A 19,946-nucleotide genomic window follows, 5' to 3' on the forward strand; every position below is an offset into this window, starting at 1 on the left:
TGCACAGCTGCTGGGGATTGGCTCCAGTGACATTAGCTTGGGTACCAGTTTTCCATTGTGTTTGTTCCAACCCATATTCACTGGTGAGGGTAATGGGGATTGTTGCAGTTTGCCTGCTTCCATACCAATTCTGGAAGGCGGGTTCTTTGGATGTGACAAAGAAAATCATTGCTTTTTGAGGAGAGGCTTCTGTTGATTGATACATGGTGAACAATATCACCTGTGCTTTCTCGCAGTTCTCATCATCATGAGTTTAACCGTAAACTCCAATCTGCTCCCATTCGCAATCCAGACATGTATGTAATGGCGGAGACATTGAATTCTAGATGAGTGACCAGGACATGGTAGATGGAGCAGTGAGTTAAATATTAATTCATATACTGCAAAAATAGTAACTTACATGCAATTTAAATTTTAGGTATTCCTACTAAAGTTCTTTAACATGGCTAATTTCTACATTGCTATTTGTGCAAGTATAACTAACACTTCCAGAGAAAGTTTCCCAAGATTCTCTGTAGTACTAATTGTATGGACAAATATATATAAAAACTTTGGGTGGAAAATGCAGGAAATAAGAAGTGGAGGAAAAAGCCTAAAAAATTAAAATTTTTCCTATTGAACAAGTACTTAAAGGGGAGAAAAAAGTTTTCTAGACAGCTTTCATGTGTCTGAAGTAACTAATAACTGAGCCAAGCTCTTCTGATTCATTAACTCATTCTTTTTTGGTCCAAAAACTTGGGTGGAGATGATGAAAGCTATGATTGCCAATTATAATCCTAAACCCAGCAAGAAAAAAATGGGTTAAATTTAATTTCCAGTGCGTCTTTTTTTTTTTTTTTATTAACCTCCCTAAATACTTTTCTGTTTGTTAGCAGAGTCAGAAACTGTTCAGGACATGAAAGAACATGGTTTGCTTTTTAAGATACTCTACTTCTTTTGTGGCTCTTCAAAAATATTATTCCAATGATTAACTGCTCAATAATACTACTGTATTTGTGCAGCTTCTAGCACTGTGGGCTCCCACTTTTACATGTGAATTTTGTGTGCAACCATAGTAAAAATAAATAGTCACATTAATGAGGGAAGTCCCTATTTTAAAAGTTAATAACTTTCACTGCAGACAATGAAAGCATGTTGTCATTGTATAATTATGCTTCCCTACACTGCCACATCAATATGCTTGTGCTCCAACCTAGAGAGATCACTTCCCGGCAGGAGTAGACAGTGAAATCATCAGAATAAACAAAGGCTTGAAACTGGACATCACTATCTTTCCTTCAGCCTTACCATCTTCTAACACAATTAGAGTTTGTTGTGATAAGATGGTACAGCTAGGGTTGTCTACTTTCTAATCGCACAAAACCGAACATCCTAGCCCTGCCCCTTCCCCAAGGCCCCGCCCCCGCTCACTACATTCCCCCTCCCTTGGTGGCTTGCTGTCCCCCACCCTCACTCACTTTCACTGGGCTGGAGTAGGGGGTTGAGGTGCGGGAAGGGGTGAAGGCTCCGGCTGGGGGTGTGGGCTCTGGGGTGGGGCTCGGGATGAGGGGTTTGGGGTGCAGGAGAGGGCTCCAGACTGGGTGGTGGGGCCAAAGGATTGGGAATGTGGGAGGGGGCTGCGGGTTGAGGCAGGGGGTTGGGGTATGGACTCTGGGCTGGGGCCAGGGATGAGGGGTTTGGGGTACAGGAGGAGGGTTTGTGTGGGGCAGGGGCTGGGACAGGCTGTTGAGGCTCAGGCTTACCTCAGGCGGCTCTCAGTCAGCGGCACAGCAGGTCTAAGGCAGGCTCCCTGCCTGTCCTGGCTCCGCGCTGTGCCCTGGAAGCGGCCAACCAGTCCGGCTCCTAGGCGGGGAGGGCCACGAGGGTCCGTGCGCTGCTCTCACCCGCAGGATCCATCCCTCCAGCTCCCAATGGCTGGGGTTCTCAGCTAATGGGAGTGCGGAGTCGCTGCTCGGGGCGAGGGCAGCGCACAGAGCCCTGTGGCCCTTCCCCCTAGAAGCTGGACTTTCTGGCTGCTTCCAGGGTGCAGCACAGTGCCAGGACAGGTAGGGACTAGCCTGCCTGCCTTAGACCCTCAGCACCGCTGACCGGACTTTTAACAGCGCGGTTGGTGGTGCTGACCGTAGCTGCCCTGGTCCCTTTTCGACCAGGCATTCCGGTCAAAAATCAGGTGCCTGGCAACCCTAGGTACAGTTCAACTCTGGGGAAACAGTACAATAGAAGAGTGATTGCAAAGCAAAGTCAGCTCAAGTTATGCTTTCTAAACTTTGTAAGGAAATTTAAATGCAAACCAACCTTTTAAATTTGAGATTTAAACTCTCAAAAGCAACATTCAGTTTTCATTTAACATGCCATGACCTATTCGAGTTGATATGTTGTGCGTAATGATTGCAGCAGTCTTGGTGCTTTACCAGAGGATCCTAAAATCTTCATTATGACTGGAAAAGATACATATTTTGTCAGTCTATTATATAAAGATGCCATTTTGTGCATTTCTTTATGAATATTCCAATATCTTTCTAGAGAACTTGACAGAACAGTTAACATATATGTAAAGCTCCCACTTCTTACTAAACTGATCTATTTTCAAAATTTGAATTATTTCCGGACACATTTTCCAGGCATCCACATTTCATCAAGATACATTATTTATTCCCCTAATTGAATTCATTTGTAAACTATATATTATTTTGAGAACAGTCTCTTCTCCATACAGAAACTTATAAAGGCATGTTTTTTATACTAGTGGATAGTTTAACCCTGCTGCTGTTTTGCTGGAGTCCTTACTTGCATAAATCGTTACCAGCTGAAAAATAAAAAATACAAAAGTAAAAAATGAGAAAAGTCAAGTTTTCCACATAGTCATAAGAAATGAAACTGAAGCATGTTGGATTATGGAATTTAATAAATATATAAAAATATTTTACATGGGCCTTGCAGTCACATTTTTAAATTCATATTCACTGTACACACCATGTAGTATAGAATGATTTCTGCTGGTTTAAAAGTAATTTGTTGAATCAGCAAATGTCAGTTTAAAGTTTTGAGCAACCTATGCTATATTGGTTCAAGAGATTGAAGGCTGCTCCATATAGATAATTATATGCAGTCCATGTATTCACCGCAGAAATTAGTTTTTGTTAATTCACCCTGGCAGTTTGTTAGGAGTGGCCATTTAAAGTACAATTCTGTGCTGAATGGTATTACTTTTCTTATCATAACCTGTCATAACCTCACTTTCAGACATGTGTTCAACCCACTTCCTTCATGATATATAAATACATACATATAGTGATCATAGAAATTAAAGAAAGAAAAGTCTAATTAGTTTATTTTGTCCATACCCTGACAATGGAGAGAGCCAAATATGTTTGTTTATGATAAGTGGTTCTACAAGTGAAATGAGATGTCTACTATATTGAAGAGTAGTAGTTTAACTATTACATTTTGAAGATAAGTTACTTGGTCTTCCTGAATCTTTTTCAAATAATGACCCATCTTGTGAATCATTTTTGTTCTCCAAGGCATTTCATGCCCTGCAGGGTGAGCTCCATCAACTAACAGAGTTCTTGTTTAAAATGCAAACAAACAAACCACCACTACTTTCTTTCAGCACAGGTGGAATTTTAAGGCTTCTGGACTGTACTGATGATTACTTTTGTCCTGTTTCAATCTTTTCTGTAGTCTCTATGCCTATTTTCAATTTGATGCTTTCTAGATTACCACTTTTGGCAGTGACACCCTATCATTTCTTATTTGATATATGAGAGTCTATGGAATTGACACCTATTGGGATACCACAGATTAATTTATTGCAGCATTTAAGAAATCTGTGTATTTTACTTCTATAAAAAATCGAACTTGAAAAATATTTTCATATGCTTGTTGTGGGGGAAATTTGAAAAATGTACTGAGTGAATAATTTCTATATAGGGTTGTTCCATCATTGATCTTTCTTGGGTTCTCAAACAACTCTTACTAGCACAGGGAAATACTGTTAAGAATACTTTCTCAAAAAAAAAAAATTACCCTGGATTATGTGGCTTTTGGATCCAGCAACGACATGTTGTCTAAAAACACAGTCAATTATTTTTTAAAAAAACCCTTAAGTTTTGTGAATAAAATCCATTTTCAGCATTGATTTGCTATGTTTTTGTCACTGTTCAATCCTGCTTCCTGTAACTGCCTTTAATACTGCCGTAGATAGATATATAAATAGATAAATTGTACTTTTGTGTTCTTCAAGAAATTAACACAACTTAGTTTTGGCTGTGGTGTTGCGAAATTTAAAGAACGGTTTTGCAAAAGTAGATGATCTTTTACAGGATGCTTTACAGCTACAATAGCAATGTCTGCCAATACTGACTCAAAATGTTTTCACATTTTAATCTCTTTACAAATATATACTTAAGTTGTAGAGTTGGGTCCAATAATAGATAATTCTGTTTATATAAATGGCATTTCCTTTTAGAGTTATTGATTGATTTATTGATTCTCCATAGATAAATAGATTACAACAAAAGTACACTTTTAGGTTAGAAAAGAATTAGAACTCTCAAGAGAGTCATAATCATACAGATAGAGCATCATAGCCTCCAGTGGTCAGCTCCTTGTTTTCCAAGGAGATGAGAAGAGCATGGTTATGCAGCTATATCTTCTGGTGGTATCTGTACTTAAATAAATTCAATATGATATTTTCATATTTAGCATAGTCTTTACTAACCATAGGGCCAAATCCTTTTCATCACACTCACGTGCACTGAAGCTGGTGAGATTATTCATGTGAATACTCACCATAGTCTCCTTTCTCTACTCTACTGTTAGTAGAACTATCTGGAGTATGAGGATTCTTCTTTGAGTAATGGTCCCTATATGTATTACAAATGGGGTGTGCATGTGTGCCATGTGCCGGAGCTGGAAATTTTCAGCAGCAGTGACTGTTGACACGCATGAGCGTCTTACATTACTTCATGCTCCAGATGAGGTTATAAGAGGCCGGACGGGGCGATACACCCGTAGTCCCTTACCACTGCATGATCATAGTCAGAATCTTCTCTCTCTGTGCTCACAGCCTCCATGAGAACAATCATCCATTGTATATAGTTAGTTCAGTTGTTTCTCTTAGTTGTGTACATAACTTGTAATTAGTGTTCATAGTTGCCCCATTCAGGGCCCACCCTGACGTCGTCAGGTTACTATGCCCTCAAGTCCTGGGATTTAAGAACCGCTGCCTCTATTGCCTGGAGGGAGCGCATCTCACAGCACCTTGAAACATCTGCAGGTCCTTTCAATTGCGGATCCGCAAGGCTTATCTCTTGCACCTCTGCAGATTTCTCTTGGAGGAAGCCCCATGTGGTGTCCAATTCTGGACTGGTGGAACCAGTGGTGCACCCCACCCTCTTCATCCCTCCTGCCCAAAGCACGAGAAGGCCAAGGAGGAGAGCAGCAGGCGATCCCGTGGACGTCACAGCAGGTCCCCATCGTGGACTGCTGTGATGCACAGCGTTTCCTACCTGAGCCGTGCCCGGTTGGGTGAGATGTCGCATGCAGAGCCCACTATGTCTCTCCCTATGACTACACACATGGTGGGAAAGAAGGCGAAGAGGAAGAAGGAGGCACTGGTACAGTTGGCTCCCGTGCTGGCTGTGCAGCATGGCAGCCTTCCGAGGCATGCTTCTCTATCTCAACAGGAGTCCCCATGCTCCGCACTGTGCATCCCCTTTCCCCGCTTTGGCGGTCAGCGGGATGTGGACACCTGGATGGGTTGAACCACTACTCCCAGCGGCGCACCTCAATCTGCTGTATCCGTTCTCCCTGCTCCTCTTGGCTCCACAGCCACCTACACCAGCGGATGTGCCACTCCTCCTGGACTGGGATCCACACCCAACGGTCGCTGGACTGCCCACATTGATGGCCCTGCTGCTGCCGCCGGAGGCCTCTTCAGACTCAGAGGGCTTTTCAGCGGAAGAACCATCATTTTCCCCGGTATCCCGATGCAGCTCAGACTCCTGGACGCATCCACCACACCAGATGGGCTTTCCCCCAGTCCCACCACAGTGGTATCCCTATTCTTGGGGCACAATAATACCCACTGGACCTGCATGGCAGCAATGGCCCAGATAGGATCTGTATCACTGCCCGTACCCGCCTTCACAGGCCTCACACCCTTCCATCTGGGCCCCTCTGCTGGAACCCTCCAACTTGGACCCAGAAGCAGACCCAGAGTGTGACCCGGTGGCACTGGTCCCGATGGCGGCATCCTCCTATTGGGACGAAGCCCTGATTCCCCCAACCCTCTTGCCTCCTGATTATTACTGCCTATACCAGGGGCTGCTGCAGAGGTTGGCCCTTGATTTGGGTATCCCCTTGGAGGAAGTCCAGGGCCACCCCATCAGCTGCTGGATACCTTCAGCTTCAAGGACTGGCGCACATGGCTCTGACCATCAGTGAGGCCATCCTCCACCCCACTCGAGAGGTCTGGCACAACCCATTGTCCTGCACCCTAACAGCAAAGAGGGTAAAACATCGCTACTTTGTGACATCCAAAGGGGTTGATTTCCTTTTTTCTCACCCTGCCCCAGCTTTGCTGGTGGTGCACACGGCAACGGAATGGGCAGGTCAGCACTGCTCTACCTTCATCCCTCCCGACAGAGCAGCAAAGTGCTCTGCTCAGATGCAAACTTTACTCATCGGTTACCCTGCAGTTTCGCATTTTGAGCTACCAGGCTCTGCTGGCAAGGTATGATTTCAATAATTATGCAAAGCTGGGAGAGTTCTTGGCACGTCACGCTGCACCCATGTGACACTGCATGCCTGCTTCCACATGCGCTGTCTACAACTGTAGCTCCTCTTGGTCTGCAGTTCCCAAATCAACTACCGGACTCGGCCCTGACTGTCCTGCTTTTGGTCTGCGCCTCCCTCGCCTGGTGGAACGATCCCGCCAAGGTGCTATGCAGCCTTCCGTTCACCACTACTGTCCCTACAACCATCCTTGCCATGGATACCTCCCTAGCTGGATGGGGTGCATATCTACATGGCCATGACGCACAAGGGACATGGGCACCAATGAGGTGCGCATGCACATCAACGACTTGGAACTGCACGTGGTCTGCCTAGCTTGCCACGTGTCCCTGCCTCTTCTCCGTGACCGGCACATCCAGATACTCTAGGACAATACCACTGCCTTGGCATACATAGACAGACAGGGAGGCGCCATGTCCCCGTCACTCTGCACAGGGGCCATCTGCCCCTGGATCTGGTGTCTTCGCCACAGTGTCATGCCCTATCCAGTGTACCTTCTGGGGATGCAGAACTCCTTGGGAGAAGCACTCAGCTGGACCTGTTACCTCTATCACGAGAGGGAGCTCCACAATCCCCCATCTCTGCTCCATCTGCCAGGTCTGGGGAACCTCTCATTGGGACCTCTTTGCCACTTGCGAGAACTGCAAGTTCCCCCTTCACTGCTCCTGGGGTGCCAGAGGTCGCGATTCCAAGGGCAACACCCTTCTCCTTCTGTAGCGTGGGCAGTCTCCAATATGCCTTCCCCTCTTTCCCTCCTCCCCCAAGTTCTATGCAAGATCCGCTGTGACTGGGCCATGGTCCTCCTGGTAGCCCCATGCTGGATTTGACAGTTCTGTTTTCCCTATCTACACAGACTGTCTGCCCGCTCACCAATCAGTCTCTGCCCTGCCTGACCTCCTCACCCAGGAAAACGGCAGGGTTCGACATCCAACTCAGGCCCACTTCAGCTGATGGACTGGTTTTTGGACTCGCATGTAGACAGTGCCTGCTCCACACCCATCCTCTGGATACTTACTTACAACAGATGGTACTCTACATGGGCATGTTACATCACAAAATGGAAGAGCTTCACCTCCTGGGCTCAATGTCACCGCTTTCCCCTCCAGGACATCTCTATGCTTGTCATCCTAGACTACCTCTTGGAACTTAAGGACTCGGGCCTTGCACTTAGCTCTGTCTGTGTCCATCTTGTGGCCCTCAGCTCCTTCCTCTCCTCAGTGGATGGACACTCGGTGTTCACTCACCGTACCACTACTTGGTTTCTGAAGGGCCTGAAGAACTGCTTCTCGCCAGTCCTTACACCTACACCGCCCGTGCCCCGGACCTTAATCTTGTGCTGTCTGCCCTCACCAGACCTCCCTTTGAACCTCTGGGCACATGCTCCCTCTCACACCTATCCATGAAGGTCCTCTCCCTTGTTGTCATCACTTCTGCTCGCAGGCCAGTGAATTTGTGGCCATGATGGCTGATCCCTCATATATGATCTTCCATAAGGACAAAGTCTCCCTGCACCTTCACCCTAAGTTCCTCCCAAAAGTCATCTCTGACTTCCACGTCAACCAGTTGATCCATCTCCTGGTTTTCCATCCTAACCCGCATGCCACTTCCATGGACAGGACGCTGCACTCCCTGGACATCTGACGTGCACTAGCATTCTACTTTGACATGCGCCTTCTGCATCTCCCCACACTTTTCTGTGGCTATTGTGGAACAGTTGACGGGGCAGGCCCTCTCCTCACAGTGCATATCCAAGTGGATCTTTTCATACATCATGAAATGCTATGCATATTCCAACGTGGCACCGGCCGGCAGAATTACGGCCCACTCCACAAGGGTGCATGTGACCACCTCCACCTCCCTGGCAGATGTCCCCGTGCACGATATCTGCTGTGCGATGACCTGGCGCTCTGTCCATACCTTCAGCGCACTACGCCATTGACCAGTGGGCAGCCGAAGATGTGACCATGGGACGTGCTGTCCTGCAGCAGGCGATAACTCTCTTGTCCTTGCATCCACCTCCGAGCTGATCACTGTTTTGTACTCATCTGCATTTGGAATACGTACAGGGACCATCACTCGAAGAATAACAGGATTTACTTTCCTGTAACTGGAGGTTCTTCAAGATGTGTGGTCCCTATCTGTATTCCAGTACCTGCTCACCATCCCTTCTGCTGCAGACAGTTTTTTCAGTGGTAAGATGGTGACTGAGCAGAAGGCAACAAAAGACACATGTGCAGGTCAGCGGACACTGCTGCTGAAAACTTCCGGCTCCAGCTCATGGCGTATATGCACTCCCACTTTTGGAATATAAATAGGGACCACACATCTTGAAGAACCTCCAGTTACAGGTAAGTAATAGGGATGTAAATACCGTTTAAAAATTTAGCCATTTAAACAATTAGAAATATTTCATTTAAACGGTTAACCGATTTAAAAGACTGGCCAGCTGGCATGGCTGGGGCCAATCCAGCCAGTGTGGCTGGGGCTGCTCAGGCTGTTGTGGCTGGGGCCGCTGTGGGCCAGCCAGAGTGCCCAGGGGTTAACAGTTAAGGCGGGTTAACCAGTGAGACTAATACTTACCGGTTAAGTGGTTAACATTTTACATCCCTAGTAAGTAATCTCCTCTGCTGCTTCATAGCAACCTTCAAACATTTTCTATTTGGGTGGGTGGGTGAGAGGAAGAGACTGAGACTTTTGCACTCCATAGCCTGATAATTAGGGCACTGGCCTGGAATGCAGGAGATCCAGATTCCAGTCTCTTCTCACCTTGATTTAGAGTAGAATACTTCATCCCAGATCACTCTGAATCAGGCGGAGCAGGGACTTGAACCTGAGTCTCCCAGGGCATTGACCTAGGCACCAGGCTATCAGAATATGAGTCTTTCTCAACAAAACGTCAAAATACAAATTTTTTTAAACCAGTATATGTCCATGAGATGTTTCAGCGTTGACTAAAATGTTTTGACTAGATTTGACTAATGGCTAGATTTGATAGAGACAAGAGTCTATCTATCTATTTTATCTAATCTATCTCAAGTCTTTTACAACAGCATTCACTGTCCACCAATGCTTTAGACAGGGATGAAAAACATCATTCTAACCCTCCTTTTTCAGTTGTCCTTTAACTTAAATAGGTTTTTTGGAGTTGAAAATGTCTGTGCTAGGTCTTACCCCAAGGGTGAATTACTTTTTGGAAGTTTGAGTTAATTTTGCTTCTAGCCCTCAGTCCTGAGACTGAAGCCTAGGTGCGTTGATCCATTATTCACAGGATATTCAGAGAACAAGAATTACAGGTACATTTTTGTTTGTTTTAATTGCAGTGATTTCTGCAGTCAATTCATTTAAAAAAGAAAAAGAGAAAAAGAACAAAATAAGAAATAAGATGTCACCCAGTTAATTCCCTGAGATTCCAGATAAGGCAAGTGCTTTGTATTGGGATGAGAGATTTTTCCTGTTCCAAGAATATCTTTAGCTTCTCATTGTGACTTTTATCTGAGATAAAGCTTACTGGTAGTCTCGCTCTCTAATGATAAAATAGTTCAATTTTTCCCTCGTGGAGTGCAAGGCTTGTCCATCTCTGTGACTCAGAATAAAACAGACAAGATTATAATAAGGTCCACAAATTTCTATATTTCCAAAGCTATGGTTTTTGAGGTTAATAATGTTAAGCTAATTTAGAGGTTTGACAGAAAGAAGCTGAAAAACCTTTGAGCAAGTTTAATGGGGCCTCAGGTCTCCAATAAATTTTAACTAACATAAGCTTGGTTAGTTTCTTCTATTACATATTATATAAATGTCCCTTGTCTCTGTTTTCCAGAAGCTGGGGATGGGCGACAGGGGATCGATCACTTGATGATTTACCTGTTCTGTTCATTCCCTCTGAAGCACCTGGCATTGGCTACTGTTGGAAGACAGGATACTGGGCTAGATGGACCCTTGGTCTGACCCAATATGGCTGTTCTTATGTTGTTATTTAAGTGATTTTTCTGCTTACATACTATGTATACTGGCAGCTGGTGATGGCAGTAGAAATCATAGCTAGTTGCCATGGCAACATTATAAAGTACTGCAATAAATGCAAATACTGTACTGTGATCAGTTGGTGTATTATTCCTCCTATCTTTCTTCATGGAAGAGATTCAGACCTACATTTTTAAACATAAAATGTATTTCTACTTCTAGTCCTTCTTTTGCAGCAGCCTCACATTTCATTCCTTAAAGATGTGTGTCTACAGAGATGCTGTCAAGAGACTAGTAGAATTATATACTTCAAGTAATCCCTGAACTTCCTGTCACTTTCTATTCAATGTTTTTCCTATCAACAGTTATATTGGCCAGGAGAGTTAATAAATTCAGGGGATTTATTCCTCTAGAATCCTTATATGCAGCTGTTCCCAGAAGTGGTGATTCTCAGGCCTGCACCAGAATTTTCTGTCCCCCAAAATTCTTCTTACTTCAGCCAGTCTGTTTTCATTCTGTGTGTACCAAGCCCTTCCACAATTAGGAGAATCAGATGTGTACTTTAGATGCGATCAGGTCGTTCAAATTTTGTTTTCATAAAACAAAAAAATTGGATGCAACTTCAGGATTAGTTGAGGGACATAAGAAGGGGTACAAAGGCATCCATGTCCACTGTTTGCAGATAGATACATTCAGTAACTTGTCAGATCTACAAATTGTTCATACAAGATTGCCCTCCCTCTGTGAGGACTCACTCATTCAGACACATGGCCATTCCCCATGCAGAACAGTGTTTAGTTCAAATAACTTCGCTGTATGGCTACCTGGTGGTCAGCGTATTCTTATCCATCGCTTTAAAGTAAAGCTGTGTTGTCTTTGTCTGATAGACTTTTGGACAAAGAGTTCTGGCGTCTTTCTTGCTTTTCCTTTATTAAAACTCGTCATGTGGTGTGGGAAGAAAGAAGAAAAGCAAAAAGTTAGCAAGTACAAAAATCATCTCAAACAAAAGCTGTTTATTCTTTTGGTTAAATTTTCCTGGTGTTTTAAATTTCTCTCTCATTTGTAAAGATTGATTTTCCTGCTGCCTACTTCCCAGTTGTAAGGGATCTTGGAGCACCAATTTCCCACAAGAGAGGACAGAAAAATTTACTTACCCATCCATAATTTTTCCTTCTCTGAAGTGGGCACCTGGTGCTCCACGAGACCACACGCAGGCTATCACCAAATTTTGCATTACATTCAAGCTGCACGGGAAATACATCAATCCTTCCTTTTCTCTTTTGGAGCATTTCTACAGAGAGAGAAATTGAGAGCTTGGAATCTGACTTTGCTGTAATTCTTCATTTCCATTTTTTGTATAATAAACAAATAAGATAAAACAATGAAGAGTCCTTGTGGCACCTTAGAGACTAACCAATTTATTTGGGCATAAGCTTTCGTGGCCTAGAACCCACTTCATCAGATGCATGGAGTGGAAAATACAGGAGCAGGTATAAATACATGAAAAGATGTGACTTGCCTTACCAAGTGTGAAGTTAGTCTAATGAGACAATTCAGTTGACAGAAGGATACCAAGAGAGGAAAAATAACTTTTGAAGTGCTAATGAGAGTGGCTCATTTCAGACAGTTGACAAGAAGGTGGGAGTAACAGTAGGGGAAAATTAGGTTTAGGTTTTATAATGACCCAACCACTCCCAGTCTTTATTCAGGCCTGATCTGATGATGTCCAGTTTGCAAATTAATTCCAGTTCTGCAGTTTCATATTGGAGTCTGTTTTTGAAGTTTTTTTGTTGAAGAATTGCCACTTTTAGGTCTGTTGTTGAGTGACCAGGGAGATTGAAGTGTTCTACTGCTTTTTGGATCTTATGATTCCTGATGTCAGATTTGTGTCCATTTATTCTTTTGCATAGAGATTGTCTGGTTTGGCCAATGTACATGGCAGAGGGACATTGTTGGCACATGATGGCATATATCACATTGGTAGATGTGCAGGTGAACGAGCCCCTGATGGTGTGGCTGATGTGGTTAGGTCCTATAATGGTGTCCCTTGAATAGATATACAGACAGAGTTGGCATCGGGGTTTGTAGCAGGGTTTGATTCCTGGGTTGGTGTTTTTGTTGTGTGGTGTGTAGTTACTGGTGCGTATTTGCTTCAGGTTGGGTGGCTGTCTGTAAGCGAGGACTGGCCTGTCCCCCAGGGTCTGTGAGAGTGAGGGATTGTCCTTCAGGATACGTTGTAGATCCTTGATGATGCTCTGGAGAGGTTTTAGTTGGGGGCTGTAGGTGATGACTAGTGGCGTTCTGTTACTTTCTTTGTTGGGCCTGTCTTGTGGTAGGTGACTTCTGGGTACCCTTCTGGCTCTGTCAATCTGTTTCTTCACTTCACTAGGTGGGTATTGTAGTTTTAAGAACTATTTTTCCTCCCTTGGTGTCCTGCTGTCAATTGAATTGTCTCATTAGACTAACCTCACACTTGGTAAGGCAATTCACATCTTTTCATGTATTTATACCTGCTCCTGTATTTTCCACTCCATGCATCTGATGAAGTGGGTTCTAGTCCACGAAAGCTTATGCCCAAATAAATTGGTTAGTCTCTAAGGTGCCACAAGGACTGCTTGTTGTTTTTGCTGATACAGACTAACACGGCTACCACTCTGAAATAAGATAAGTATCCTGCCTGGAGATATCTAATCTGTTGTAATTATATTAATTAGAATTGATAGTTTATTATCTTAGCTTGGGCAATTGACGGGGGAGTGAAAGGGAGTCATTTCTCTGAAGAGCTCCACCTGCTGGCAGAACATACTAAAGCTAGGCAGTTGTTTTGTTTTGTTTTTTAAAAAGAGGAGCCTCCAGGCTTTGAAAGTTGAGGAGGAATATTCCAGTTATAATGGATCACAGAGCGCAGGGTGCCCCATGTAGAAAGAAAAAATTAGAATGGGTGAGTACATTTTAGCATGTGTGTGTTAGATTCATATTTGGGGTGTCATAAAAGTGCAATAATGTAAATAATCTTTAGTTAGAAATCTTACTGCATTTCCTAGAACGTTTGATAATGCTGTTTTAAAAAATATTAATTGAAGTTGGTATATATGCTTTTTGCTATAATTTAAAACTTTAGCATTTTGACTCTTTAATGCCAAAGGTGTTTTAAAGTCCACTTAACAAATATAAATAAAACATTTTTAAAAATTAGCATTTCAGTATTTTTATAGTTATAAATAAAATCTCAACAATAACTATTTTTATATTTATTTCATACATCTCAAAGAAGGATACAAGAGTAGCTTTCATAGTATCTGATCATTCAATGAGAGGACATGTAAAGTAACCCTGTTAGTGCTCCTTCATAAACACTGGCACAGCTGAGTCCTGTGAAATAGTGTAGTAGAGAGAGGACAACATTTAACATTGGTAAAGTATCATAACTAGTTTTTATTAAACTATTTGACAGAAATTCAGGCAGCCAAATGAAGTGTTAGATATAGTCATCAGGTTTATGTGATATAGCATGTGTTCAGTTTAAAAAACCCCACAAAACTGGAGAAGTGCTTTCACGGCTAATCACCAAGGTGTTGTCCTTCCTCATCCCCTTCTCAGGCAGCAAATAAATTTAGCCTTTCCAGAGATGCCAGTCTTACAGGCTCCATAGACAAAACAGAGCTCTCTGATTTTAAATCAACACTTTATACCTTGTAAGTAAAAGTCTAAATAGCCAGATAAGAAACTATTTCAAGACTTCTTCTATTCTTCCTTGTTCCAACAATTGCTAATATGACATACACAAAGGCCAATAAGAACAACCTATCCCTGAATTCCCAGCTAGCAAATATAACAAGGATTATAACAGAAAAAAAATCTCTTCTTAAAATAAATCAAATATATAGTAAGTTGGAAAAGTCTCAAATGACTCTTCATTTTGTTAAGACTGTTTCTCCAGAAATATCTGCTTTTTCAAATTCTAAAAGTATGGATTACTTTTGGGCCTTTGGAGAAACGTTCTTGATATTCCTTGGTGTTTACTTCAAGATGAGTAATGAAAAGTTAGAGTCCTATTTCTGAGATAACTCACAGTTCTCTCTTAAGTACTATCAATATCTGGTGCAGAAATAGAACAGTAGCTCCTTGTTACTAAATCACTGTAGATTCATTGTAACTTTAGCATCTTGTACAGTTCTCTCCCTCAGAGAGAGGGTTTAGTGAGTAATGTATTGCTAAATTTTATAGTGCCAGAACCCTGCCCTCCACTCTTGACCTCACAGCTTCCCCTGATCCTTTTCTCCCCCACCCACCCTTTCCACTTTTCTGCCCACTTCATACATGCCCTGCCCCCCTTTCTCTCTTCCTCTTCTCTCCTATCACCTTCCCCAAACACACTTTCCCTTTGCACCCAACACTCTGCTCTATTTGCCACTTTGCATAGGTGTCTGGTGAAAATATTCTATGGTGGTGGTGGGTGGGGGGAAAGGAGAATTGAGTATATTCTACCTGGATATTATTGCCATACTCTCTGAAACATTATCCAATGGAGAATCTCATGGCTGAAGTTAGTTACTATAGTTTCTAAAGTCATATCATCCAATATGATGATTCCAAACATTCAAAAATATGCCCTTGTTACCTGACTCACTGTTTTCAGGTATGCCAACCAAGTGCAAGTTCATGATTGTGCATTTGTTTTCTAGCTCATCAGTCTTAATGTTGAACTGTTTACAGTCCTTGACCACGGTATCCAAAATGGCCTCATGTCCAGAAGATGAAGTTTCAAGGTTTGTGACATGGAGCTTTACACTGTGAATTCTTTTTAAAAATGGATTAGAGCTTTTTGTCAACCTCCAGCTGGGCTTGAATGCTATCTGTTCATTTATGTAATAAATCCAGGCTTTTGGAGATGGTAGATTTCAGGTCCATTAGTTGACCTTGTACTAAGATTGAACTGAGAATGTTTTTGTGAGACCAAATTCAGTTTTCTTTCAATCAAAAATAGCAGTACAGAGATGAATGACGCTAACAAAAAAAGGGAATAAAAGGAATAAAAATTAATCCAATTCCTTGAGAGAAATATTTAGAAACACAATTGCTATAGGTAGAGCCTTGCAAATCTGCAGATATCTGCTTTATGTCCTCAGACCATGTTTGAAGATCATGGATTGGATGCAGATACAAATTTTATATCCACGCAGGACTCTAGCTATATGACTTATGCATGCATTTTTCCTTCCCCTGTTTCTATTCTCTCCCATTCAAATCTTTAATTTTCTAAAATTGTTAATTCCTGCCTAAAGCTTAGCAAAAAAGATGCTGAAATGTATTCAAAATTGTCTTTCTAAATCTTAGAATTTACTCAGAATGTAATAACACTTCTTCCATTTGTTTCTGGAGGAGGTGTAGGGGGGGATAAATTTGATACTCATGCAAGTTTTAATATTGCTTAGAGCAAAGGCATAGCAGCTGCTGTGCAGGCTGCCCCATATTGCCAATTAAACTTATTTCTGACCAACTGTACCTTGCTATTCCAAATGCTGTATTTTCCCAAACAGACTATATGTTGTGCATAAAAGTGGAGGGGTATGTGTTGTGATATGGATATATGTAGTACTGAGATAAATCCACCTAAATAATTTTCTGTTATGATCACGCAGCAGTATTTGAATTTAGATTTCCAGAGTTGAAAAGTTAACATGTTACACCAAGGTATTTTCCTGTCCTCAACTGTTGTGGTTTTAATGGAGAGACACTGATAATTTAAGTGAGATCTTTCAGAGAGGTGGAATTTGCAATAGATGTGAAAATAAGTGTAGATAGTTATGGCTGGTGATGGAAGGCTCAGATCAACCTTACCTATATCAATACAATACATTACTGATCTCTTTTTCTGCAAATAAGATTTTCTGTATATTTGTAAGTATAAATACAACCCTCCCCCCACAACATCAAACTATTTGAGAGAGAGAGAAAAAAGATTAACAGATAGGTACCTAAATGTCCTCTTTTTCTTACATAGATAGCTGATGACAACCAAAATGTGAAAATCTGACAAAACTCTAAGCTTCAAAATACGAATTGTAATTATTCTAATTATCGTATATGAAATGTATTCTAAATAGCTAATCCAAGAAGACATCTCACTTGTAGGATACCTCTGATCTTCAGAAGCCAGAACAGTGATCAGAATACAAAATGTCTTTAACAATTCACTGTTTCAAAAACATATGTGTAAAAATCTGTGTGTTTCCATTGATTGATTCCATTGCATATTTTGAGCAAAGGCTAGCTAAGAAGCTTAGTATTTTCTTCCTATTTACTACTACTTGCTCCTTCCATATTGAGGTGATTTTCTACATTACTGATAGAAATTAGATATGGAAAAAGCCTGTGGAGTCATCTAGTTTATTGGATGGATTGCTGCCTGCAATATGTTCTTGAAACTTCTTTGTTGCTGTCACAGAGGTGACTTGGTATAACTTGTCCACATTGGTCATCTTTGAGGAATATTCTTTCTTGATTCCAAGTACTTCATACTCTAAAAGCATATGTACAGTTTTTCATATACTGTTTAGGAATTTGTAATATTTTTATATGGCTAATTATTCCTGATATTGTAAACCTTTTATGAGCTGTTTCAGTGTAATGGTCTACCTTCACATGAAAGCTATATCTCGTCTTGCCAGCTTTACCTACATACATTTTTGGAAATACCTGGGGCATTACCAGATAATATAAAGAATAACTGTGGGAAAATAAATGAGATGTATTTCACTAAAATTCGAAAGATGGATTTTGTGGCTCAACCCTCAATTAGCATCCTGACCAAGCTTCTCAGTAAATGTACTTTCTTTTCATTTTCAGGCCAGAGCCTCAACAGAAAGCTCCATCTGCACCACCACCCCCACCTCCGCCCCCACCTCCGCCTCTGCCAGAGCCAGCACCACCAGAACCAGAGGAGGAGATTCTGGGATCTGATGATGAGGAGCAAGAAGACCCTGCAGATTATTGCAAAGGTTTCTGTAATTAAGCACTATATAAAATGTTGAATGTTAAATAGTAAACATCTCTATAGCCCTTGACAACTTTGGTCCTCAGGAGCCACTTGAACAGTCTTCTTTTAGAGTGAAGTTTATGTTTTTGTGTGGTAGACAGAGTTTTCTTAGTGCTGGTCCTAGATTATGGAGTTCACTCCTGCAAGAGTCAAGGGTATGTCTACACTAGAGAGACTATTCAGGCATTGCTATGTCGCTGTAGCTATGCTGGCATAACCCTGTAGTATAGATGCTGCCTATGTTGTTGGTGTAGGAACACCACCTCCCTGAATAATGGTAGCTGTAAGTCGATGGAAGCATTCTTCTGTTGACATAGCTTCATCTTACAGGGGGCTAGTTTGGCATAACTGTGTCGGGTAGGGAGTGCTTTTTTCCCCACACACCTGACCAATGTAATTATGTTGATCTAATTTTTAAGTGTAGACCAAGCCTAAAAATGGCCAGAAAAGTCACCATTTTCTGTCTATGCAATGCTTATCACTTTTATTTACTTTACTTTTCCCTAGGCAAAGGAATGGAGAGAACATTTTTGGACTAACATTAGCCACATTATTTTTTAACTCTGCAAGGCTTTCAAGTACTTTGATGACGGGGATGATGTAATAACCTATACTTGGAATAGAATTTATTTATCTGATTCTTCCCTCTAACTTATCTGCACCATCCTGAGACTCTCGTTCACTCACTGGAAATCTTCTGATCCTGTCCTTGTACACTATATGGAAACTTTACTCAGGCCGTTCTTATTCTGCTATTCTGCCTGATTTATGGTGAGCATGGGCTAATTAGATCCAATCAGCTAGTCTAATTGCCCCAACTTCTGCCGGGAGTCTTGGCACCATATCTTGGGGGCATTTTTGCTCTAAGTCCCTCGCCACATCACTGGGAATCTGGTAAAGTACAAAACATTATTTTAGTGGAGAATGCAGATAAACTTAAATAAGCCTTCATGAAACTCTTCAGCTATTCACTGTGGTAACCAAATTGATTGTACTGTGTACTCAAGACAAGTGAAAGAGAAGTAAATATTGAGCAAAAAACGTTAATGTGAACCAGGAGCAACCAAAAAAGTGCAGATCTATTGCCCCATGAGAACTCCTGTTCTTAGTGTTATGCATGTTACATCACATAGGCGCATAATTTTGTCAAAGCATTCCATACACCAAAGAATTTCTAAAAAATATTCTTTGAAGTTGGATAAGGCCAGAGTAAAATCTTGTAATTGTTGAAGATGTGTTTTGGTTGCTGTCAATCTTTCTCTAATTTTACCAGTTGTATAGTAAAATTATGAAGTTTTATTTAAAAAACCCAAACCAGTTTTTGTGTAGCTTACTAATTGCCACACCAATTACTCTTACAAAAATATTCCAAATACCAGGCTTTTCATGAGATGGGATGGAGGGGTTCTTTAAGCTCCAAAGATACCTTTTTCTTTTACCAATTTTATTTCACTTCAAACCTTAATGCTCTACATCTTGATGACCACCATTCCTGTTTAGAAGAACTGGATGCTATTCCCTATGAAACTGTCACTACTATCTCCAAATCAGCCAGAAGGACTACAGCAAAGCAACAGAATTCATACACCCTTCTCCTAAGGGCCGAGTGGAGTGACTTGCCAGTTTGTTCATCTGCTTCCAGTCAAGCAAAAGAGCACCAAGTTCAATCCTTGATCTGATCATACATCTGGTAACTTACTGTGCTGTCAGTAGACTGCCGGCCCATTCAGTTATAGGCTTAAAAAACATAAGAATGGCCATGCTGGGTCAGACGAATGGTCCATCTAGCCCAGAATCCTGTCTTCTGGTAGTAGCTGGTGCCAGATGCTTCAGAGGGAATGAACAGAACAGGGCAATAAATGAGTGGTCCATCCCCTATCGTCCAGTCCCAGCATCTGGTAGTCAGAGGTTTGGGGACACTTAGAGCATGGGATTGCATCCCTGTCCATTGTGACTAATAGCCATTGATGGACCTATCCTCCATGAACTTATCTAATTATTTTTTGAAAACCAGTTTTAGCCTTCACAACAACCTGTGGCAACAAGTTCCATAGATAGAATGTGTGGTGTTTGAAGAAGTACTACCTTACGTTTGTTTTAAGCCTGCTGCCTATTAATTTCATTAGGTGATCCTTGATTCTTGTGT

The 19,946-nt window shown here is 42.0% G+C and overlaps 1 protein-coding gene across 15 annotated transcripts in view; it reads left to right on the top strand.

Moving 5' to 3' along the window:
* The window catches only part of SRPK2 (SRSF protein kinase 2), a 309,081-nt gene that overhangs the window by 157,131 nt on the left and 132,004 nt on the right, over positions 1-19,946 (top strand). For 7 of the 15 annotated variants that reach the window (XM_084644353.1, XM_084644365.1, XM_084644364.1 and 4 more), the window contains 2 exons: positions 15,447-15,530; positions 17,611-17,762. In XM_084644353.1, the coding sequence (XP_084500479.1) occupies positions 15,447-15,530; positions 17,611-17,762 (236 nt within the window). Of the gene's footprint in view, positions 1-13,544; positions 13,703-15,446; positions 15,531-17,610; positions 17,763-19,946 lie in introns of those variants that run through there. The other 8 variants (XM_084644363.1, XM_084644357.1, XM_084644355.1 and 5 more) reach the window with 2 other exon arrangements.

The sequence above is a fragment of the Lepidochelys olivacea genome (assembly GCF_965140295.1).
Source record: "Lepidochelys olivacea isolate rLepOli2 genome assembly, chromosome: 1".
Taxonomy (NCBI): Eukaryota; Metazoa; Chordata; order Testudines; family Cheloniidae; genus Lepidochelys; species Lepidochelys olivacea.